Here is a 25512-nt window from a genome sequence, read left to right on the forward strand (position 1 = left end):
CTCTCATCTCCCAACGTCAGATTCATTGGGTACCTAATCAGTGGCCCTGTAGATTCTGATTTGGTGTCCTGGTCACTGCTGGACTCCAGACTCACGAAACCTCTCACTCTAATGTTTCACAAGATTCATCCCCATTCCTGTGAGTTGATGACATCCGCAAACAATTGTTTACAAAGAATAGCTTCTCACATCGAGGGATTCCATGGCAGATACCAGCCTGCGCTGCAATCCATTGCACACATGGACCATGCAAAGCTCCATACTAGAGTGCCCTCCCCGTCAGTTTTAGAAGGGCAACTTTTATATCTTTGTTCCTTAGAGTATAGATTATGGGGTTCAGAAGTGGAGTCAGTGAAGTGTAGAACACAGCCACTACCCCGTCCAATGGATCCTGCGATCCTGGTCTCAGATAAATGAAAACAAGTGGCACATAATAAGTCACCACCGCAGTAAGATGAGCTGAGCAGGTGGAGAACGCTCGCCAGCGCCCTTCAGTGCTGCGGATTTTCAGTATGGCAGATAAAATGTACACGTAGGAAGTCAGGATGAGAAAGAAGCAAGTGGTGGCTACAAAGCCAACATCAACCATGGTTACCACCTCATTGAGTGCCGTGTCAGCACAAACCAGCTTCAGCACCGCTGGGATATCACAGAAGATATAATTCACCTGGTTTCTCCACCCAAAGGGCAGGCGGAAAACAAGGGCTGTCTCCATCACAGAGTGAAGACAGCCACCAAGCCAGGTACCCATGGCAAGGAAGAGGCACGTCCTACGGCTCATGATGGTGCCATAATGGAGTGGCTTGCAAATGGCCAGGAAACGGTCATAGGCCATCAGAGTGTAGAGGAAGCATTCCGTGCAGCCCAGGAAGTGGAAGAAGAAGAGTTGGCACACACAGCCCCCAAAGGAGATGCTCCCACCACCCTCTAGAAACCCAGCAATCACCTTGGGGACAATCACAGTGGAGACCGTCATGTCCAAGAAGGACAGGTGGCAAAGGAACCAGTACATGGGCTTGTGGAGCTGGGGATTGGACATCACAACCAACAAAATCAGAAAGTTTCCAAGGAGAGTCAGTAAGTAGATAAGCAGGAAGAAGATGAATAAAGGACCCACCAAGTTCTTGGGGTATGGAAAGCCAGCAAGGACAAACTCAGTCAATGGAGTTTGATTTTTGTATTCCATCTCTGTAATGTAAAATCATGGGCATAGTCAGTAAGTAAGGGGTGAAGAACAGAACTAGCAACAACAACATGCAGAACAAAAGTTATGAGTCATGAACTAATCAGGCCCTCGATGAAATTTCTTAGGGGAGATCTAGACCGTCCACTTCAAGAACATCCAATACACAGTTATATCACATGACTTTCCCCCAAAGAATCCTGGGAACTGCAGTTTGTTAAGGGTACTGGGAACTGTAGCTCTGTGAGGGGGAAACCACAGGACTGGGTGGGGTAGTCACATGTTTTAAATGTGCATTGGAGATGCTCTGAATATATGGTGTAGATCTGCCCTTAATGTTGGTTTCCTTCTTGTATGAGGATTGCTAATGTATTGCTCTGTATAGCACAGCATACTTTAATACCACATAGCATAGCAGGTAAAGGTCCTTTGGGTGAGAAGGGGCTGAAAAAGGTGCCCCTTCTCCACCACACACTATATGTGATCTTAAAAGCAACATCCGGCCCCTGTTTCACATTGGCTTGAGCGGGAATACACTAAAGCAATTTGTTGCAGGTGCCACTTGAGGGAAGATATTGTGGCTGTGTTGCTCAGGGATGAGACAAAGGCATTCTGGACATACATCAAGCCACTCCTCTTCTGTATATTTCTTGTTTTCCCCAAGGGTCTCAAAGTGTTTTATCGGTATTAACATTACAACAAATTCAGCAAGTTAGGTCACAAAATGACTCGTCTGAGGACACACAGAAAGATCATATATGAGCTGACCAAGGATCTCCTGATTTATACTCTTAACCACCACACTAATATGCAAATCTTTTTGGTTCAAGGTTTTGTTCATGGGGATGCTTCAGAATCTAAATAAATAATGAACACAGATATATTAAAGGATGCAATTTTACTCTACAGGGGCATGCTAAGTACCCTGGTTATCCATCTTAATACAGTAAAGAACAGTAACCAAGATGTTCAGGTGAATGTCCTGACCACTAGGAACCAGTTACCTACTAGTCTGTTCATTAGATTGCTTCCAAATTAGTGCACAAACAGCTTTATCTCCTCCTTCAGAAATTTTTCTACAGAGTGTTAAGATGTTTTGTGATGCCATTCAAGTAAGTATAGAATTGCAGCCTAACTTAGACCATTCTGTGTTTGAGAAATTATGGTAAGCATCAATAACTCTTGATCTCAGCCCTTTATTCTAGCACAAACATATCTCAACCACACTTTGCCTCTAAAGCAAAGAAGAATTGCAACACAGCTAGGGAGTTAAGAGGAGAGCTTTCAACTTGGTCTAATAAATTATTAGACGACACCTTATCTCAAAGTGTCTGCTGGCCATCTGCTCTTGGTGGAGAGAGAAGAAGCCTCTCCAAAGATGGAATCTGTTCAGAAGATAAGTCCAACTCTTCTTAAGTTAAGAATCCTCTTTTGCTACTGTTGCATTCAGCTGTGGTATTCCTGACATCCTTTTCATGGTCTTCGTTATGTCAGCTCTAACCCTACCTTCAGACCCAGAAGTCTGCAGACCCCCAGAAGGTCTCTTGTTCTGCAGACCTTACTCAAAGAGTATGGTTGCTCCCTTTCATCACAGGATGAAACTCTTTTTTTTCCCCCTATACATGTTCTCCTCTGCCTGCATTTCCCCTCTCTCCCTCTTTCTTGTCTTTCCTCCATCCACTCTTCCCTTATAGAGTTTCCTCTCCTATCTCATCCTGTACAGTTTCCATTCCTGCCAGCCTTTTCACCCCTTTCTCACTTTCTGGCTCCCTTTCCATCCTATCATTCTTCCTCTTTTCTGCTCTTCATTGTCCTCACCGAAGCAGCACTGTTTCCCCTTGAAGCTCACTCCTTTTCTCTCTACCTCCTCCATCTTCTTCCCGCGTTCCTCTTTCTTCACCTTTTCTACTGCCGCAGTCTCTTTGTCTCTTCTGAGTTCCTCCTCTTCTGTGTCACTCTCGTCCCTGCCTCTTCCTCCTTATCCGCATCCGCAGCACGACTTGGCTCAGGCACTCTCACATGCTGACAATTTAAGAGTTGCTGAATGCTCTCTGGTTCCTCCCAACATGAGGCACTTGCACCCACTAGGATTCCCTCAGAATGGTTTGTGGCTGTGGCCCCATGTGGTGCCTCTCTCTGTCTCCCTCAACCCCAAATGTATTTATATTCCTTAAAGTCCTATCACACCAGAAACACAGTGACAAACAAAAACGCCATCTCCAAGTAAACTCCTTTGAGATGTTACTATTTCAAGTAAATTGAAGTATCTAAGACCCCAGTGATCATATCCCTATGGCTCTTTGATTGCTTATACAGTGGTACCTCGCGTTACAGACGCTTCAGGTTACAGACTCTGCTAACCCAGAAATAATACCTCAGGTTAAGAACTTTGCTTCAGGATGAGAACAGAAATCGCACAGCAGCAGAAGGAGGCCCCATTCACTAAAGTGGTACCTCAGGTTAAGAACAGTTTCAGGTTAAGAACGGACCTCCAGAACAAATTAAGTTCTTAACCCCAGGTACCACTGTATAAGAAACAGCTCTTAACAGTTCAAGTATATTGTGTAACACAGGGGTCAGCAAACTTTTTCAGCAGGGGGCCGGTCCACTGTCCCTCAGACTTTGTGGGGGGCCGGACTATTTTTTTTGGGGGGGTGTGAACAAATTCCTATGCCCCACAAATAACCTAGAGATGCATTTTAAATAAAAGGACACATTCTACTCATGTAAAAACACACTGATTTCTGGACCGTCCGTGGGCTGAATTGAGGAGGCGATTGGGCCGGATCCAGCTCCCGGGCCTTTGTTTGCCTATCCATGGTGTAACACATCATTATCATCATCATTGCAGTCCTTTTGGGATTGACAATGACAGCTTTCACATATATCCTTTTTTAAAAAAAAAGTGTTTAAAAAGAGTATTATGAAAATGCAAACATACAAAAAAAGGAAAATAATAATTATAACATAGAATCATAGAATTGTAGATCTGGAAGGAACCCAAAGGATCATCTAGTCCAACCCCCTGCAATGCAAGAATCTCACCTAAAGCATCCATGAGAGATGGCCATACAACCTCTGCTTAAAAACCTCCAAAGGAAGGAGAGTCCACAACCTCCCGAGGGAGACTCTTCTACTATTGAACAGCTTTTACTGTCAGAATCTCCTTTCTTGTAACTTGAAGCCTTTGATTCAGGTCCAAGCCTCCAGAGCATGAGAAAACAAGCTTGCTCCATCTTCCATGTGACAGCCCTTGAGATATTTGAAGATGGCTGTCATATCTCTTCTCAGTCTCCTCTTCTCCTGGCTAAACATACCCAATTCCCTCAACCATTCCTCATAAGGCTTGGTTTCCAGATCCATGATCATCTTGGTTGCCCTCCTCTGCACTTGTTACAGTAGGGTTCCTCAACCTCGGCCCTCCAGATGTTTTTGGCCTACAACTCCCACGATCACTAGCTAGCAGGACCAGTGATCAGGGATGATGGGAATTGTAGCCTCAAAACATCTGGAGGGCCGAGGTTGAGGAAGCCTGTGTTACAGCTTCTCAACATCCTTCTTAAATTGTGGTACCCAGAACTGGACACAGTATTCCAGGTGTGGTCTGACCAAGGCAGAATAGAGTGGTATTATTACTCCCCTTGAAGTAAATCATTGTACTTTTGTTTTAATAGGATTTTATATTATGACTATGAAATACAAATGCTTTGAATAACAAATACAAATAAGCAATAAAATGGGATCAAGTCAGCATACAAAAGCAAGGCAGGGCATTTAAAATTATATGCATTGGAAATAGTTACACCCAGGATTGACTCATATTTCTCAAGATGGCAAAGTGAGTCTGAAACATAAGAAATAAAATCCCACCAAACAAGAGAATGGAAAAAACACAACAGAAGATAGGCATTAAAATAATATAAAATAAAAACCTGCAGCAGAGACTTTTTCATCAAGCTGGAAAAACTATCTTAGTTGTTTTATGGTACATTGATAAAACACCTTGTGAGACATACACGAAAGGTCATTCAGAAATTAATAAATGGAGACTAAAACAAGAATAATGAAATTTTGCATAGACGACATTTGCCCAAATTCATCTCCTCTCTTATGTAAATCATTTCATTTGGTTCATATGTAGTTTGGGAGGAGATGTCCTGGACTCCCAACTGGTATGGTATATTTTAACTGAAAAATATCCCTAGTGGTTAGACACTGACATCCAGAGATTATTTGACCATTTCCCCCTACCATCACTGCTTCTGCTAAAGACAAATGTTGGGTCCAACTAAAATCAGGCTGTGTCTCAGTTCTGAAGCATGGAGAGAGAGAGAGAGAGAGAGAGAGAGAGAGAGAGAGAGAGAGAGAGAGAGAGAGAGACCTTACTTCTTTGTGTTCCTCATGTTTCCAAATTTGTCTTCGCAGATATCTTCTTATCGCTAGACAACATGTTTGTGTCCCCCAGAACAGCAGTGTATAATGCCACGAAACGTATCAGCACATTAAAACCAGTGGGAAGTATTCTTCTCAAGAAAAATAGGCTATAGACTGCTTAGCTTTCTCAGGAGTGAGTTCTTTGGTCACATGGAGTTCAATGCGGACTAGTCTAGGGTTCAAGCTAGTCTTGGATATCACACTGAGTTCAACAGAAGCTTACATAAATGTGACTAACTTAATCTGGATCCAACTGCAGAGACATCCAGAAGCCTTCACTTGAGGAATCAAGTTTGGGGTAGCAGTATTCAAGCATTCGAAAGAATGGGGGCTCCAGTGAATTCACTGGCAGTGCACCAGTGCAACTGTCTAATCCATCCTAGAGCAGTTTGGTTCCTTCCAGACTACAGCTCCCATCATCCATAGGCAGCTTGGCCAAGGGTGATGGGACCTGCTGTGCAAAGCCATGTGGAGGGCACCAGGTTGACAAAGGCTGTTCTAACAGCACCATTACTATATTAAGAATGACAGGGAAAAGAAGAAATCTCCAAGATTCTTGACCACCATACCATGGGCTGCAGAAAGCAATATACTAGTGATACATTCATGATTACATTTGAAGAGGACACTGAATTATTATTATTATTACTATTATTATTATTATTTTAAAAAATTGTATACCTCCCTACATTTGCAGGTCTCGTGGTTCACAACATAAAATCACATCAGAAAAACACAAAATGCATAATAAAAACAAAAACAAGAACAAGAAGAACCCAATAATCCCACACACACATTTTATTTTTTTTATTTTTCAAAAAATATATTAATTTTCCACATTTATAACAAAAATAACAATTAACTCCTTCAATTTACTATCTTCCTCTCTTTTCTTATTGGCTTAAATCCATATTACTATACAACGTTCTTATTCTAATCCTAGGCCTATCAGATACTTTCAGGTATCTTCTAATTATCTTATATTACAATATTTAACTAAATAGTCTTTAAATTTCTTCCAATCTTCTTGGTGCTCCTCTTCTTTCTGATCGTGGATTCTCCCAGTCAGTTCTGCCAGCTCCATAAATTCCACACACACATTTTAAAAGGGCACTGGATGTCAGTCAGTCAATGGCCTGATTAAAGAGGAACGTTTTTGCCTGGCGCCTAAAGGTGTATAATGAAGGCACCAGGCGAACCTCACTGGGGAAAGCATTCCACAAACTGAGAGCCACTGCAGAAAAGGCCCGTTGATGTGGATCCACCCTCTGGATCTCTCACGGAGGAAGCACACTAAGAAGGGCCTCACAAGATGATCTCAGGGTCCAGGTAGGTTCATATGGAGAGAGGCGATCCTTGAGGTATTGCAGTCCTAAGACATTTAAGGCTTTGTAGGTCTAAACCAACACTTTAGTATATGTGCTGTCAGAGCGAGCACCAAAACCAACACTTTGAATTGGGCCCAGGAACTAATTGGTAGCCAGTGCAGCCCAACCAGGATAGGTGTACAGTGGTACCTTGGTTCTCAAATGCCTTGGTTCTCAAATGCCAAAAACCCAGAAGTAAGTGTTCCAGTTTTCAAACATTTTTTGGAAGCTGAACGTAGAGTTCAGCTGTCGGCTATTGTTTCCAGAGCACCTGTACCAATCAGAAGCTGCACCTTGGTTTTTGAACATTTCAAAAGTCAAACGGACTTCCGGAATAGATTGAGTTTGGCGCTTTTGTTTTTGCTATTTATTTTGCGTTTTTATTTCTGAGGCTTTTTCAGTTAATTTGTTTTTGTGACTATGTGGAACCCAGTCCAGCTACTGATTGATTGATTGAATGTGTGACTGTGGAAATGGGTAGAAGCCCCCCATCTAAACAATGACTATCATCTTTGCAGGTAAAAAAATTTTTTTTTAAATTTTTTATCATCTACAATACTGTCTTATTTATTTTATAGTACAGTACATTAATTATTGCTTTCATTTTATGGATCAATGGTGTCGTTAGAGAGTAAAATTCATGTTAAATTGCTGTTTTAGGGGTTGTTTTTAAATTACTTTCTATGGGAAAGAGCGCCTTGGTTTTGGAACACGTTGGTTTTGGAACAGACTTCTGGAACAGATTAAGTTTGAGAACCAAGGTACCACTGTAATATGCTCAAATATGCTCAATAAAAGGCCAAAATGTTTATTCCAAGCATGCACCCTTTAGGAACATGATGTTCCTTAATGTGCCATCAACTTTGGGACTGTCTGCCTCCCCATTAGTTTCTTCAGGGCTGCTTTCACATCCTTATTGCGCAGAGTGTAGATGACTGGGTTGAGCATGGGTGTAACAACATTGCCAAAGATCTGCACCGGGGTGACCAGGACCCCACTCAGAGACGGCTGGGTGTAAATCAAGGCACAGGGTCCAAAGAAAAAGGTAACCACCAGAAGATGGGAGGCACATGTGGAGGCCGCTTTGCGCCTCCCCTCCCCAGAATTCATCCGTGCAATGGAGTAAATGATGCGGACATAAGACAAGAGGATGAGGAAGAAGCAGGTCACACCCACAATGCCAATATTGTTGAAGCCCACAGCTTCGATGTTGGTAGTATCTGCACAGGCCAACTTGACAACTGGGAAAACATCACAGAAGAAATAATCTATTACATTAGGGCCACAGTAAGGCAATGTGAACGTGAGGCTGGTGAGAACGATGCCCTGAACAGAACTGGCGAGCCATGTACCTGCCGCCAAGATGATGCACACCTTCCAGTTCATAATGACCATGTACCGCAGTGGGTAACAGATGGCAATGTAGCGATCATAAGCCATGACAGTATAAAGCAGGCACTCAGAACATCCCATAAAATGGTAGAAGAAGACCTGGGACATGCATCCCCCTACGGAGATGGTCCTGCTTTGTCCCCAAAGGATAGATAACATTTTGGGAGTGGTGACGGAAGAGAAACCAATGTCTAGGATGGCCAGGTTGCAGAGGAAAAAGTACATAGGGGTGTGGAGATGAAAGTCGAGGAGGACGGCCGACATAATGGTCAGATTTCCCAGCAAAGTGCAGAGATAGAAAGCCAAGAAGACAGCGAAGAGGATGGTCTGGAGGCCTTCAGTGTTGGGGATTCCGAGGAGAATGAAATGGGTCACTACTGTGTGGTTCTTCTGGTCAGACCCATCCCTACAGCAGCAGAAAAATAAGAATGTTCATGTTGTTTCACCTCTCCTGCTCTGAATCGTGATAGGAATATGGGGAGCTGCCTTAAACCACATCAGGCTATCTGGCGCAATATGGTCTACACTGACTAGCAGCGTCACATACCCTCCAACCTTTCTCCAATGAAAATAGGAACGTCCCATTCCATATTGATAATTTTACTGTTTATATCCCACACATCTTACTGAGTTGCCCCAGCCGCTCTGGGCAGCTTCCAACATACATAAAAGCATAATAAAACATTAAACATTTTTTTTAAAAAGCTTCCCTATACAGGATTGCCTTCAGATGGCTCAAGGGTCAAATAACTCCATACCCTCCAACATTTCTCCAATGAAAATAGAGACTTCCTAAGGAATAGCTGGACATTCCAGGATCAAATCCAAAACTCGGATGGCTACTCTAAATCAGGAATGTCCCTGGAAAATAGGGACACTTGGAGGGTCTGCTGTCATGCCAGGACAACTTTAATCCACTTTAATTGCAGAAACCTAAATTTCCTGTTATGCCCTCCTACAAAATCCAGGCAGTCAGCAGGCACCTGTCTCTGAACCCTAAGGCTTCATTAAACTATTGTAGCTAATACCCACTGGTGCCCTACCACTCCCTTCATTTTTACACTACCATTTCAAAGCCGCCTAATCCTGCAACCATTGGCACTTCTTGAGCAGCAAATCCCATAGTTGTTTTATGCATTTGTGTGAAGAAATAAACCAATGTTTACTGTGCAACACTGGTGATGTGGAAAACCAATTCAGGTGCCAGAGAAATTTGGATGCAAAATGAAGCCAATTCCCCATAACTCCTTCACCATCATTGTGATGCCACCAGCTATTCTCACATCAGCCACAACAATTTGGTTGTGGAAGAATGCCATCTCTCACAGATCTATTCACACACACATCTGCCTTTTGACTTACCTACAGGATGCATTCAGTTTTCCAGAGCACATAATCAATTAGTGCAGAAGAAATTAATGTTCTAATTCAAACTCATGCACAACTAATGGGAGAATGAATTTTAGAGACATTACTCATGAACACCATACATAGTGCCACACTGTTCCTTAACTCCAGTGGCTTCACTGCTTTTATGCCATCCTCTTTTGCTCATCCTGGTGTCTCAACCAGGTTTGTTTGTTGTTTAATAGTTTGACAACCATAAGGGACTTGATCCCTGATGGCTCACCAGTTTCCCAAGCCTGAAACCTCCAAGGAGATAGCAAACTAAGTGAAATGGTTTCATCATTTCAGACATTACCTTATGCAAGATGCATATGTTTCCCAGTACGTTTCCGAGCACAATTCAAAGTGTTGGTGCTGACCTTTAAAGCCCTAACTGGCTTTGGCCCAGTATACCTGAAGAAGCATCTCCACCCATCGTTCTGCCCAGACACTGATGTCCAGCTCTGAGGGTCTTCTGGCAGTTCCCTCACTGCGAGAAGTGAGGTTACAGGGAACCAGGCAGAGGGCCTTCTCGTGGTGGCGCCCGCCCTGTGGAACGCCCTCCCATCAGATGTCAAAGAAATAAACAACTATCTGAAGTTTAGAAGACATCTGAAGGCAGCCCTGTTTAAGGAAGTTTTTAATGACTGATGTTTAAATGTACAGTCGTACCTCGGGTTACATATGCTTCAGGTTACGTATGCTTCAGGTTACAGATTCCACTAACCCAGAAATAGTACCTCGGGTTAAGAACTTTGCTTCAGGATGAGAACACAAATCGTGCTCCGGCGGCGCGGCAGCAGCAGGAGGCCCCATTAGCTAAAGTGATACCTCAGGTTAAGAATAGTTTCAGGTTAAGAACTGACCTCCAGAACGAATTAAGTATGTAACCAGAGGTATCACTGTATTTTTAATCTTTTGTTGGAAGCTGCCCAGAGTGGCTGGGGAAACCCAGCTGGATAGGCAGGGTATAAATAAAAAATTATGATGATGGTGATGGTGATGGTGATGATTACAAGATGGGAAAACATCACAGAAGAAATACCACTTCTGGCGGCTCGTGACCAGGGGCTCGTGACCAGGACTCATGAACAGAGGTGAGGGATTGGTGGAGGAGGCTGAAGAAAGTGAGCTTGTGTCTTTTGGTTTAAGGCTGGTTGGTTGTCTGAGCTGTTTGGAGATTTGATTGTGAGTTTGTTTGTTTGTGGATGCGGCTGTGTGCTCTTCTAGAGCACAGGGTCTGAGGGGGAGGGGCTACTCCTGAGAGAAAGGCAGGCTGAATGAAGAAGTGAGTTGTGGGAGGATTTATCAGCCAGCAGCTGTTCTACTTAGCTGTAATATCAGGGAGACACTCTTTACATCCCTTAATCTGTGTGTCTCCTAAAAAAAAGAAAATCCCATCTGGCAGCTATCACTGCAGGGCAGGAGTCGTTACGGCAAAACGTTCCCCCAAAAAGCTCAACAACTTTGACCTAAACAAAAAACAACTCAACAATTTTGTCCATATTTTCACTTTCAGGAATACTAAGAGCATCAGCATTGAGGCCCAACAAGATGTGATGTTGGGAGAGGGTACGTCTACCTAATAATAATAATAGCAGACACACGATACTGGATTGGGATCACATTACTCTGGAGTGAAAGTTAACCCTTTCTCTCATGTTTAAATAAAATTTTAAAATCTCTCCCTAAATTTATTTTCACTCTGCGAAGCAAAACATACAGGTATTGTAAGTGTACCTGTATGTGGTGCAGATAACAGATTCAGTTTGGCTAGTGTGAATCAGGAAAACAGGCATGATCCCAGTCTGAATCAGGGCCCCTCACAACTGCAATTTATATAAGTAATAAATTAAAAGGCAACTTTCTCAAACTTTTAAAAAACTTTTAGAAACAGATCCTGATCATTGATCTCTTGAAACATCTACTTTGACTCCAAGTAATTATATTAATAGAACAGTAAAGCATAGGGATGGGTGAACTTGTAATTTTTTTGTTAATCTCCATTTCTCATCTTTGCAGATTTAAGGTCATTTCTCCACATTTCCACATCAGCTTGCAATTTCTTTTTTAAAAAAAAACTCATGAAAACTCATCATATTAGGGGCAAATTCCTTGTAATATACGAACTTTTATACATGAATGTGCTTAACACACACATTTTTGTATACATTTTTGTTAACATTCATTTTATGGTCACTTTACCTTGCTGTGTATGTTTTGGTACACATTACAGTATTTGCAGTGCAAAATTCAGTGCAAATTTTGAAGGATGTGTTTCAGTTCATGTATCATTTCAGGAAGTGAGAATTAGGTAGGTCCACCTTTAAATGTGAACTGTATCAGATGTTTCACCCCAGTGAACGAGGTGATGCTGAAGATACCTCTCACATGACTCTAATGTTTCTGATACAAATAAACTGGCATGCAATCTTCATCTTCGGAATTTCACTTGTCGGACTTGTAGGAATTCCACTTGTCAAATGGAAGAAAGAGGATGAACACAGTGCCAGAGGGAAGAACAAACTTTAATGGGCTCAAGTTACAGGACAATCAATTTCACATGAACGTCAGGAGAAATTTGTTTACGGCAATGGAACCAGTTAACTACAGGCGTGGTAAGCTCTCCGCTGCTAGAGGTCTTCAAAGAGAAGCTGGGCAGCCATCTCTGTGATGCTGGATTTATTTTATTAAGCTGTATGCTGGGGTAAATGGTCTACAAAGCCTCCACCAAACTCTATGACTCTGTGCCCTGATTCAAGCCATTTGTCATGGCAATGGTGCATGTTGTGTACATGTGTAATAAGCTATACTTGCCATCCTTCTTTTGCTTGAAGCAAGATGGTTGTCCAACTGAATCACTGCAAGAGACGTTCTCTTTTTTTTATAATAAATTTTTATTGGTTTTACAACATATATTAACACACAGAAACTAACAATTCACAACATAACACATTGACAAAACAAACATGTAAACACGTATAATTTCATAACCTTTTTTTCTTATACCTTGTTTCAACGACTTCCCCATACCTCCCTTTTCTGCATCCCTGTTTTAAACTTTTTCAGCAACCCCTAATTTCAATTACTTATGATTCAATTTCTTTAATCCTTTTTCTCTTACCCAATCATTTATCGCTGCAATTCTGTTTTACGTTACCCATGACATTTTAGCACTCATTAATTTTACAACAGTTCTTAAGATAAACTTTAAATTTCTTCCAATCTTCTTCCACCGTCTCTTTCCCTTGGTCACGGATTCTGCCGGTCATCTCGGCCAGTCCCATATAGTGAATCACCTTCGTCTGCCACTCTTCCAGCGTGGGTAATTCTTGTGTCTTCCAGTACTTTGCTAAAAGAACTCTTGCTGCTGTTGTAGCATACATAAAGAACATCCTATCTTTCCTTGACACCAATTGGCCTACCATGCCCAGGAGGAAGGCCTCTGGTTTCTTGTGAAAAGTACACTTAAGTTCCTTCTTAATTTCATTATAGATCATTTCCCAGAAGGCCTTGATCCTTGGGCACGTCCACCAAAGGTGGTAGAAAGTACCTTCAGTTTCCTTACATTTCCAGCATTTATTATTGGGCGTGTGATAGATTTTTGCAAGCTTGACTGGGGTCATGTACCACCTGTAGATCATTTTCATAATGTTCTCTCTTAAGGCATTACATGCCGTAAACTTTATACCGGTAGTCCATAACTGTTCCCAGTCAGCAAACATAATGTCATGACCAATGTCTTGTGCCCATTTAATCATAGCTGATTTAACCGTCTCATCCTGTGTATTCCATTTCAACAGCAAGTTATACATTCTTGACAAATTCTTAGTATTGGGTTCCAACAATTCTGTTTCTAATTTTGATCTCTCCACCTGGAAGCCAATTTTCCTGGCCACTGCAAGAGACGTTCTCAGGCAAACCCGTAATAGCAAGGCTGAATTCTCCAGTGCACCTTCCTCAATCCCCGATTGCAACTGCAAGAGAAGCCCACTTGAATGTGCAAGTGGACGCTCACAGGTCAAACATCAGGGACGGAGGTTTCCTATAGCTTCCACATCCCCTCAAAATACTTGACTGTGCAGCCAGTTCATTGCTTAGCCACAGGTCAACAAAGCATGTTGGGCACTTACACATGTACATCAGTTACACACATTTGTCCTGTTGGGGAAAACCATGTGCTTGAGATGTGCTTGAGATGGTTTGGATATGACTACAGCTTGGGTAGGCAAACTAAGGACCGGGGGCCGGATCCAGCCCAATTGCCTTCTAAATCCGACCCACAGACAGTCCGGGCATCAGCATGTTTTTACATCAGTAGAATGTGTCCTTTTATATAAAATGCATCTCTGGGTTATTTGTGGGGCCTGCCTGGTGTTTTTACATGTGTAGAATGTGTGCTTTTATTTAAAACGCATTTCTGGGTTATTTGTGGGGCATAGGAATTCATTCATTATTTTTTTCAAAATATAGTCCGCCGCCCACCCCCACCCCCAAGGTCTAAGTCTGGACAGTGGACCGGCCCCCTGCTGAAAAATTCTGCTGACCCCTGGACTACAGTCTTCTACTCGATCATTTCTCCAAGCCATTTTCAGAATACGTCATACTATTATTATCATTGTTATCATAAGAATAATCTTCATCAACATTGTGGTCATTGTCCAAAGGTCCATCTAATCTAGCATTGTGTTCTCACATTGACCAAGCAGGTGCCTATGGTAAGCCAGCTAGCAGGGCAGGAGCTAAACAGCACCCTACTTATGATTTCAGAGACATACTAGTAGCCACTGGTAACTTTATCTCACAATAATTTTTCTAAAACCCTTTGAAGGCCATCCAAGTTAGTGGCCATGACTATATCTTGAAAGTGTAAGATGCAACCAGAAACAGACCTTAGAAAGATCTGTCTGAGCATGCACATGGGAAAGGAACTATGCTTTCCTGCCTCCTAGTCTCAAGACAGCAGCTTTCATCTCCTTGTTTCTTAGAGTGTATATGACAGGGTTCAGGAAGGGAGTCACTGTGGTGTAAAACACAGCCACCACCCCTCCCAGTGGATCTTGTGCTCCTGGTCTTAGATAAGTAAAGGTTAGAGGAATATAGCAGATCATTACAATAATGATATGGGATGTACATGTAGAGAAGGCACGCCGTCGCCCCTCGGCACTGCGAATCCTTAGGACTGCCAAAACAATGTACATATAAGAAATGAGGAGAAGGAAAACACAAGTCATGGCTACAAGACCGACATCAATCAAGGTCACCATCTCATTGAGGGTTGTATCAGCACAGGCAAGTTTCAGCACAGCTGGAATGTCACAGAAGATATACCTCACCTCATTCCCTGGTCCATAGGGCAAGCGGAAGGTGAGAGCTGTCTCCATGGCTGAGTGCAAACAACCACCTGCCCATGTGCCAATAGCAAGCCAGAGGCAGGCATTGTGGTTCATGAGGGTGCCATAATGGAGAGGCCGGCAGATGGCCAGGAAGCGGTCATAAGCCATCACGGTGTAGAGGAAGCATTCTGTGCACCCCACAAAGTGGTAGAAGAAGAGTTGGCTCACACAACCAGCAAAGGAGATGGTCCCACCACCCTCCACAAACCCAGCAATCAATTTGGGCACCACTACGGTCGAGGTGGCAATGTCCAAGACGGACAAGTGGCAGAGGAACCAGTACATGGGCTTGTGCAGCTGTGGTTCGCATATCACAGCCAAGAGGACCAGGAGATTACTAAGGAGGGTCAGCAAGTAGATGGATGCAAAGAAGCAAAATAAAGCAGCATGTAGCTCAGGTGGGTATGGAATCCCCAAGAGGACAAAATACATCAGTGCTGTTTGATTTTCGCACTCCATTCTTTGAATGCCTTTAAGGTTTATCACTTCAATGTACAAAAGAGAGTGACAAAAATTATGAAGCTTTGGCAAGCTCTGTGTAACATTTTGGATATCACACCAAGCTCTTGTCATTTGTTGTCTGGGGGGAGGGAAGTGGTGAGATGTGGAATATCCATATTTTCCACCCTAAATTCTAAAGATTCAGGCGTCATCTCAGAGTCTTGGTGCAACAATTGTGCAACTTCATCCCCAGGGTTCATTTCAATCACGGTTCATCAATACTTTCTTCCAGAAGCTATTTTCAGATACATTCCACATATAAGCCAGGAAAATGTAAAAAGAGAGTGCTTTTAAATAATGAGCACCATACCTTCTCTAATCTTATCCTTCCTCCGGACATACAAATGCACAAAATAAATTGTGGGGAAAGAGTTCTAGGTTGGAGGACATGATATAACCAGACTTGAATCCTGGTTTCTCTACATTTAGTAGTTGGTCACTTTTCTCCCGCATATTCCATGCAACTGAGGAAAAGGTTGTAATCTGATAACAGTCCTTATCATAATGGAGACTCTTAGGAAGGAGAGGTCCAAGCAATACAGGTTGTGGACTTGGGTACTGAAGACACAGAATCCCACCTGCTTATTCATATTGAGATGCCCAATAGAAAAGGTTCTGTGCCTTTTTCGTGCCTTCAATCAACAATCTGGAGAGACAGCCAATCCCTTTTCTGTCCTTCAGCCAAGTTTGAACCCTGAAATAACAGCTGGTGTTCAATGGCCAGCACAGCAGAATGAGTGCTCTCCTCTAGAAGTCCTAAGTTTCTCATCATAAATCCATTCCTAACATTCTCCCACAGCTCTGGATTTTTCCTATAAGTTTTTCCCTTTTTTATAATACTGTGTGTCTGATCTTCTTTATATCTTCTCCCTCCCTTGTGCATTTATTTCCTCCCTAGGTTTCTGCTTTCCAGGCTTTTGGGATTTGAAGGCCTTTCTGAACTCATGATTGTGCTGTGTGTTTTGATCATAACAATGCACCTTGGGCTTATAATAACTCCATTTGGAGTTACATCAGATTTTCAAAACATCATCATGGCAAAGTAAAAGGCCATAACTCAGTGGTAGAGCACATCTTTTGTGTGCAAAAGGTCCCGGGTATTGTTGGCAATACTATGCTGGATGAACCAATTTAAGGCAGTTTCCTACATCCACGCTGAATTTACTGTTTCAAAATACAAGCTGTGCTTCCTTTCTCCCATACATGTTCATGGCTTCTTTTAGTTTCCACGGGGAACGGTATAGCTAACGAAATTAATAACAGCAAACAGGCCTGTTGCTCTTTCGTGGTTAGTAGGGATGAAGCCTGGAGGACCAATAGGAAGAGGAGCTAGAGCCAACGATAGGCAAAGTCACTCCCTGATTGGTTGGAAGTAAGAAGGCAGGCAGGTGCAGAATCATTGACAACAGACTGAAGCTGGCACAGGGAATACCCAATTCACCCTAATGAACCAATCTCCACTGCTCTTGTCTCTTGCACATAGATTTTTATTATTTGTAGCTCGAACCAAGTTTCTACATAACAAAGTCCCTACCTGAAAACAACTGCATGATCTAAGAGACCTTACACAGGAGCAGGCAATCTTTCAGGTTACCTGGTCTCTGTTAAGAATAATTGTTTAATGCAGTGGCATAGTGTGGGTTGCCAGTGCCCGGGGCCATGCAGAGGGGGTAGTTGTAGGGAGGTAAACAGGTGAAGTAGGCATGCACATTCAACTGCCTAATGGCATCCGCATCACCTGGGAGATCACAGCTGCAGAGATACAAAAAGAGTAATTCATTGTCTGCAGAGGTCACTTCCTGGTTCACATGGAGAAGCTGTTTTCAATGGAAACCAGCTACGGAAGCAAGCAACTGTACTGAGGCAGTACTAATTTTATCCAGCAGCTTCTACACGAACTAATAATAATAATAATAATAATAATAATAATAATAATAATACAGTGGTACCTCAGGTTAAGTACTTAATTCGTTCCGGAGGTCCGTTCTTAACCTGAAACTGTTCTTAACCTGAAGCACCACTTTAGCTAATGGGGCCTCCTGCTGCCGCCGGAGCACGATTTCTGTTCTTATCCTGAAGCAAAGTTCTTAACCTGAAGCACTATTTCTGGGTTAGTGGAGTCTGTAACCTGAAGCATATGTAACCTGAAGCGAATGTAACCTGAGGTACCACTGGAAGAAGAAGAAGAAGAAGAAGAAGAAGAAGAAGAAGAAGAAGAAGAAGACCTCTAAGGTGACCTGGTAGCTGATTGTCAGCCAATGCACTTCTCTCAGTACAGGTATAATAGATGCATATCCAGTTGCTTCACTCGACAGCCTGGCCACAGAGTTCTGCACCAGCTGGTGCTTCCAGGTCTCAGGACCACATTTCCCCATGTCACTGGTACCAACATGCACTCCAGCCACTGACTCCTTCCCTGCTCTGACTCCTTGGTGACATCTCTTTCCTTCCTGAGAAAGACCTTCATTTAAAAATTAAAAAAAACAACAACAACCTAACCTCATGTCACCATTCTTTCACACTGCTTCACATAGTCAACTACAATTCAATGAGTGATGTGAAGAGTTACAGCTCCCTGGTACAGTACCTGCTTTGTTTTCAAAAAGTCCCAGGTTCAATCTCTAGCATCTCCAGGTAGGACTGGGAAAGGACTTTGTCTGGAACCTATCCCTCCCTCTCTCCTACAGACACATTTAAAAAGCCATAGAATGTTAATCAGCCAAACAACTGGCTGAAGGGAAATGTTTTCACCTGGTGCCTAAAGATATGTAATGGAGGTGCCAGGCAAACCTCCTTGGGGAGGGCATTCCACAAATGGGGAGCCACCACCGAAAAGGCCCATCCTCCAGACGTCTCATGGAGGAGGCACTCAAAGAAGGACCTCAGAAGATTATTATTTATTATTATTTATTAAATGTATATACCGCCCTATACCCGAAGGTCTCAGGGTGGTGCTTGCAGGGTCTGAGTCAGTACATATGGGGAGAGGCAGTCCTTGAGGTATTGCAGTCCTGTGCCATTTAAGGCTTTAGAGGTCAAAACCAGCACTTTGAATTGGGCCCAGAAACTCACTGGCAGCTGGTACAATCAGGCCAGAATCAGCTTAATATGCTCAAACCGTCTTGTCCTGGTGAACAACTTGACTGCCAAATACTGCACCAGCTGGAGTTTCTGCACCATCTTCAGATACAGCCCTACATATAATATGTTGCCATAATCTAACCTAGAGATGACCAGAGCATAGACAACAGAAATCAGGCTATCCCTACCCAGATAGGGGCGTAGCTGGGCCACCAGCCGAAGCTGATGGAAGGCACTCCCCACCACTGGGGCCACCCAAGCCTCAAGTGACAGCAAATGACCCAGAAGTAACCCCCAAGCTACTGTTGGGATACTGCCAGGGAGACGGAGGCATCAGGCAGGCCCCCAGTCGTCTCCGGACAATCACCGGTCTCCTGTGGAACAGCATCAATCAATTAGCGACACAAGCCTCAGAGAGGCTTCCAAGGCCCGTGCACACCCTTTCAGCAGAGTCTCCACAATGAAAGGATGCAGACAGGAGAGCATATTTACAGCTTTATTCAACGTAGATCAGAACAAAGGAAAAACATGACTGCTTGCCTCCGTGTCCAGGAAAACAGCCGGAACAAAAGCTACATACAAAACGTAAGTTCCCAGAGAGCTGGAAGTAAACAGGCATGTGACACACAACAGCCTGTTCCCTTTTTAAGGTGGAACGGAACTATCCTAACATCTACATACCCGCTTCTTCAGAGGGAGTGTAACCCCACCAAGAGCAGGCAACCTCCCATTCATCCACTCTGGAGAACCAGCCAGTAACAGTGCCTCATTCTTATCTGGATTGAGCTTCAGTTTGTTGACTCTCATGAGACTCATCCGGTCCATTACCAAGGCAAGACAATGGACCACCACATCCATGGCTACACCTGCAGCTGTAACCGAGAAGTCGAGCTGGATGTCTCTCTACTGACAGAGGTCATCATACAGGGTGACCAAAGCAGTTGTGTGCCAAAACCAGGCCTAAACCCTGATTGAAATGGATCTAGAATATCCATTTCCTCCAAGAGCGCCTGGATCTGGTCCGCAACCACCCACTCAAGAGCAGTGGCGTAGCGTGGGGGGTGCAGGGGGGCCGGCCGCACCGGGCGCAACATCTGGGGGTTAGGGCAAATCCACGGGTTAGGGGGCACAAATTACTTGCCTTGCCCTGGGTGCTGACAACCCACGCTACGCCACTGCTCAAGAGCCTTGTCAAGAAGGGGAGATTAGCAACTGGCCGGTAGTTACTTCGATTTTCTGAATCCAGGGTTTACTACTACCTCCTTTAAGCAGGCAGGGACTACCCCCTCTTCCCTTCCAGCCCCACAAAGCAAGGGCAAGGATGGGTTCAAAGGGTGCATGGCTATTGCTTCTTTCTCATGCCACCCTCCCCAAGGCAGATCATCCCAGCCTCGCAAAGCACATTGGGGCTGGTGTCACGTTGGTGGGCTCGTGCATCTGCACCTACCTGCCACCCTGGATGCCAGGAAGACACACTCCACCACTGCCCTCTTGCAAGAAGGCATTGATCACTTCCCTAGCCCAGACAGCTGCCCCATTTCCTGCTACAGTGGTGCCTCAGGTTAAGAACTTAATTTGTTCCGGAGGTCCGTTCTTAACCTGAGGTACCACTTTAGCTAATGGGGCCTCCTGCTGCTGCCGCACGATTTCTGTTCTCATCCTGAAGCAAACTTCTTAACCCGAGGTACTATTTCTGGGTTAGCGGAATCTGTAACCTGAAGCGTCTGTAACCCGAAGCATCTGTAACCCGAGGTACCACTGGACTTTTAATCAGCCAAGAAGATCAAGGGTCTAGAGCACAAGTGATCGCCCTGACCGATCCAAGCAGTTTGTCGACATGCTTGAGCCTTACGAACTGAAAGTCACCCAACACAACAGGACCAGACAGGGCTCTGGACACCCCTTGAGATTCACCTGCTATAATAGATGATGAATAATAATAATTGTTTTTATTCCTCTCCTCCTTGCTAAATAATCCTGCTTCACTGGGCCTTATCTCAGACGCATTCCAAACAATCAAAAACACTTCCTGAGAGAGGGGATGCGGCCTGGGAAGGGACATGGCCTGAGAGGAGCCTTGAAGGTCACATCGTGAGGTCTGGAGGGCTGTATTTTGCTCCCAGGCCTGAGGATCCCAATCTCTGGAAGAGCAATGTGCCCTCATGTTGCGTGTCTAGACCCCGCAACCACCCCTCATTGAGGGATAAAACACACCAGGACACAGATATTAGGTTAATGTAATTGGGCAAATTTAGGCCACAACTTTACTGATTACAGAATGTGAGCAGTAATTGGCTTAGGTATTGAATGGACCTGACTATATCTGACTCCTGCCTGCTGTGCAGGGAGTCCGGTAAGGGTAAACCACCAGAATGGGGAGCCCTGACAATGCAAACCAATTCGAGCTCCCCCAGGTGTTCCCGATGGGGTTGTGTCATGGCCCTAGCCCCACCCCGGGCTTTGGACAAGATCCACACCCCCAGATTCCTTTAACAGAATGATGGCAACACCTCCCCTCCCCCATCAAAAGATCAAACAATGCCTAACTACAAACCTTACAAAGTTGTGACGATTGCTACGAGGTAGGTGAAAACCAAATGGCCCGTGCCAATTTTGCCGTGGAAAAATTCCTACTAGGTCCCTCAACGGTGACCAACCAAGGTCCATAGCAAGGCCAATGAAAACCTGTGAAAAGGGACAAAGGGCGGGAGATTGAAGGAGCGAGCCAAGAGGAAGCCCTCCGGCTCGTGCCTCCGTTTAAATGGTCCCAGCCACGCCCCCACCAGCCAGCAGATTGGCTGGCTGAGTGGTGACGCAGCCGGGATCCCCAGGGCAATGCGGGACTTCGTCCCCCACCCTGGGGGAGAGTGGGTGGCCACACGGTCCACCGCAACTCCTCCCCACTAGGAAGTGGAGCGGACTTATCATATTGTGCCATCCAGAGGTGAGAAGCTTAGTCTGATGTTCTGTTTCCAATTTGTTTCCTCCTCTTCACTGAAAATGATCTAAGCACCTTTCATCCTCTTGAAAGCTGCCTGAACCTCCTTGTTCCGCAGAGTGTAGATGATGGGGTTCAACATCGGGGTGACCACATTGCAGAAAATCTGGATGGGTGTAGCTAGCACATCGCTCAGGGACGGCTGGGTGTAGAGGAGAGCACAAGGCCCAAAGAAGAAGCAAACAACGGTCAAATGGGACGCACAGGTGGAAGCTGCCTTGCGCCGGCTTTCCGCCGAGCGCATCTTCAGGACCGAGACGGCAATTCTGACGTAGGATGTGAGGATGAGGCAGAAGCAGGCCATGGGCACCACGCCGATGTTGGTGAAGCTCACCGTCTCGATGATGTAGGTGTCAGCGCAGGCTAGCTTGACCACTGGGAAGATGTCGCACAAGAAGTAGTCCACCTCGTTGGTTCTGCAGTAAGGCAATGTGAAGGTCAAGCTGGTCAAAATGGTGGCATGGAACGAACTAGTGAACCACGTGCCCGCTGCCAGAAGGGCACACACTTTCCGGTTCATGATGACCGTGTACCTCAGTGGGTGGCAGATGGCAGCATAGCGATCATAGGCCATGACGGTGTAGAGGAGGCACTCAGTGCTTCCCAGGAAGTGGTAGAAGAAGACCTGGCACATGCATCCACCTAAGGAGATGGTTCTGCTCCCTGCCCAGATGTTGGCCAGGAACTTGGGAGTGCTGATGGAGGAGAAGCCCAGGTCTACCACAGAGAGATTGCAGAGGAACCAGTACATGGGAGTGTGGAGGCGAGCATCGGTGATGATGGCAGAGAGGATGAGGAGGTTGCCAAGCAAAGTGATGAGGTAGAAAGATAGAAAGACGGCAAAGAGGATGTTTTGTATGCCTTCGGTGTGGGGGATGCCAAGGAGAATGAATTCCAAGATTACGGTGTGGTTTCGCATTTCAGATCCAACCATGTTGCTAAAGGGATATTTTTTTGGTGTGGGGGGGGAGAGAAAAAACATACAGTCTTGGTCAGTTCTTCAGAAATGCAGCAAATCTATTTAGGATACTGAGTTGCAAAGGATCTACATCTGTTGTTAGGAATCTGTGGCCCTCCAGATGTTGATGGAATCTCAACTCTCATTAGACCCAACCTGCATGGCTGATGGACAAGGATGATGGGACTTGTAGTCAACATCTGGAAGGTTCCCCTTCTACAGGAGCTGAAAGCCATTCTCCAGTGTTTCAAACAGAAGTCTTCCCCAACCCTACCTGGAGGATTGAACCATCTGCAGCATAACACCCAGAGCATCACACCCAGAGTCAGCTATTGGAGGGGTTGCAGATAAGAGTCCTAGCTCATCTTCCTCCTGTCCTGACTGGCTATCTGACATAGGAGGGACACACTGTAAGGCAAAGCCTGGAATGAATAGCAGCTGAGGGAAGGAAAGCACCAGAGGTTGGGGTCTGGAAGCAAGTGAGCAGCGGAAGGGAGAGGGTGCAAAACAGATTGGAGCATCAATTGGACTGCAAATCCCTTTGAACTCTTGCTTCTGAGTAAGCTTGCATAGTGTCAGGCTACAACCTCTTAGAACTTACTTCTGAGTAAGCCAATAGGATTTGCAGCTAGGTAAGCATTTTTAGGATCAGGCTGTAAAGTGCTGGGGTGTCCAGCAATGTGCATAAATGTGTAAACTCTGCCTGTTTCTGCGGAATCTCGTTCACAGATCTTTTCCAGATAATCTTCAGGCGAAACACCCATTTTGCTATCAAGCTCTCAGCACACTCCATGGGAATCATTCCAGAATTAGCCCCGCAGAAATCCGTGCCATGAATTCACTGTGCACCCTTTGGCCTCAGTTCCTCCATCTCTAAAATGGGAAGCTGCCCACCTCATCAGAAGGGCAGGTTGTAGCAGCTGGAGTGGGTGATCAAGGCTAAATTAGGTGCCTCCAGCAGCTAAAAGCCTGGGGTAATTCTGCAAGCATTTCACCAAAGGACAGGGTGAAGATTTTTTAATGGATTTTGCAAATGCAGAAGTTATATTTGAATAATAATGCAGTAAAGGCAATTATCCTGAATCAGGCTGCAGCAGAGCTAGAGTGAGGGAAATTCTGCTGAGAAGCCAGCTCTGGCAGGCTGCTCTCTCCATCAATTGTCACCTGGAAGCAGTTTCAGCAGAAGGAGAGAAGGGAAGAAGGCTATTTTAATTAAGAACTAATTCTGGGCTCATCCACACTTGCACTGCGCTTTCTAGGCATGTGTTAAAGCATCGTGTCCCAGTGCATTCCCTGCACAAACCTGTTCCGAATGCTGAATCAGAACAAATGACAATTTGGATTTTCCACATATTGCTGTTTGCTCCAATTCAGCAGTAAAGAGCAGTTTTTTTCATCCGGAAAGCAGCAGGACAAAGAAAGGTGCTCAGATATCATAGAATCATGGAGTTGGAAGGGACCGTGTGGATGATCTAATCTAGGGATGGCCAATTCCCAAGAGACTGCGATCTTCTCACAGAGTTAAAAACTGACAGTGATCAACCCCATTTTGGGGGGTTCAGGTCAAAGTTGTTGAGCTTCTTTTTTTAGGAAGGAAAACCCTGTTTTGGGGGGTTCAGGTTGTTGAGCATTTTTTAAGGGAGCCAAGGTTGTTGAGCTTCTTTGGGGGGAGTCAGTGATCTACCAGTGATCTATCACAGACATCCGGTGATCTACCAGTAGATCACGATCTACCTGTTGGACGTGCCTGCCAACGCCCTGCAATGCAGGAATTTTTCACCCAAGGTGAAATCTCACAACCTTGAGATTAAAAGTCTACCAGCTGAGCTATCCCAGCTTTGTGGCTCATTGATGTATAAACCTATTCCTAGAAAAATGGCACAAAAGGAAGTCCAGATGAGCCCTCAGTGGTGAGAAACATGTGTGCTACCAGGTCTTTTTATTAACCTCCAACTCCCATTAGCCCTTGACAGCATGGCCAATGGTCACGGATGAAGAGAACATCTGGAGGACCACACCCTGAACTAGCACCTGAGTTTGTTTGCTTTCCCTCCTCCCTTCCTATCCCTTTTCCCCTTTGTGTCATCCCTCCTAGATTGCAAGCAGAAGAGTAGGATCATTGACCTTTGCCTCCAGTTTGTACCGAAGAACAGGGCAAATACATTTGGTGAATTGGCAGCAAAATGGGACCTTTTGAATATGGAAAAGTAGATGTTTAAAAGGCATTCGAACAACAAAGAAAAGGAGCCGGAGAAAAGAAATATTCTCTTACCCTGCATGCATCGAAGACAGGGAGTTACTGCATTACTTAGTTCTTCTCTCTGATGCTGAATCTTATCATCTCAGCCCACCACCAGCACCTGTTTCCTTGAAATAAAACTTCTACTGATTGATCAGAGCATGCGCCTTCCCTTCTTTCTTTCACAAGGAAATCTACTTTGCTCTTACAGCAGTTCAGTAAAAATGCAGATCTCCTGCGTTGCAGGTTCTGAAAGTCTGAATAGCCCCAGTCTTCTGGAGGCATCTTTACATCTTTTGTGTCCTTCTGTAGGGATTTGAGACTCTGGAGAATGTCTTCCAGTCTCCCTGTCTCATGGCAGCGCTCAGTGAAATCACCAGCAGTGTTGCATCAGTTGTTTTGAACAGTTAATTAGCTGCCTGTAAAATGGAAGGGGAGGCAGTTGTCTCTTAGAGATGGGCTGTCAAAGAAAGCCTGGGGCCTTTAGAAGATCTCTGTGGCACCCTTAGCACTCTCCAAGGAAATGATCATCTCCAGGTTTAAGGATTAGTGACTTGATAGGAAAGCAAAGGAGTTA

At 44.5% G+C, this 25512-nt stretch overlaps 3 protein-coding genes across 3 annotated transcripts; all 3 read right to left on the reverse strand.

Annotated features, from left to right (window-relative positions):
• Positions 1-262: 262 nt before the first annotated feature.
• LOC310747157 (olfactory receptor 10G6-like) lies at positions 263-1186 on the reverse strand (the record flags this gene model as incomplete). Its single annotated transcript, XM_083581510.1, has 1 exon — positions 263-1186. The coding sequence occupies one exon, from the start codon at positions 1184-1186 to the stop codon at positions 263-265; it is 924 nt and encodes a 307-aa protein (XP_083437636.1).
• A 6644-nt stretch (positions 1187-7830) lies between these two features.
• Positions 7831-15617, reverse strand: LOC310747314 (uncharacterized protein; the record flags this gene model as incomplete). The annotated part of the gene is made up of 3 exons (XM_083581680.1): positions 7831-8782; positions 13686-13739; positions 14695-15617. The coding sequence occupies 3 exons, from the start codon at positions 15615-15617 to the stop codon at positions 7831-7833; spliced, it is 1929 nt and encodes a 642-aa protein (XP_083437806.1).
• A 6128-nt stretch (positions 15618-21745) lies between these two features.
• Positions 21746-22657, reverse strand: LOC310747164 (olfactory receptor 10D3-like; the record flags this gene model as incomplete). Its single annotated transcript, XM_083581518.1, has 1 exon — positions 21746-22657. One exon carries the CDS (start codon positions 22655-22657, stop codon positions 21746-21748), a length of 912 nt encoding a protein of 303 aa, XP_083437644.1.
• Positions 22658-25512: the final 2855 nt, after the last annotated feature.

The sequence above is a fragment of the Podarcis filfolensis genome (assembly GCF_964270895.1).
Source record: "Podarcis filfolensis genome assembly, chromosome: 13".
Taxonomy (NCBI): Eukaryota; Metazoa; Chordata; class Lepidosauria; order Squamata; family Lacertidae; genus Podarcis; species Podarcis filfolensis.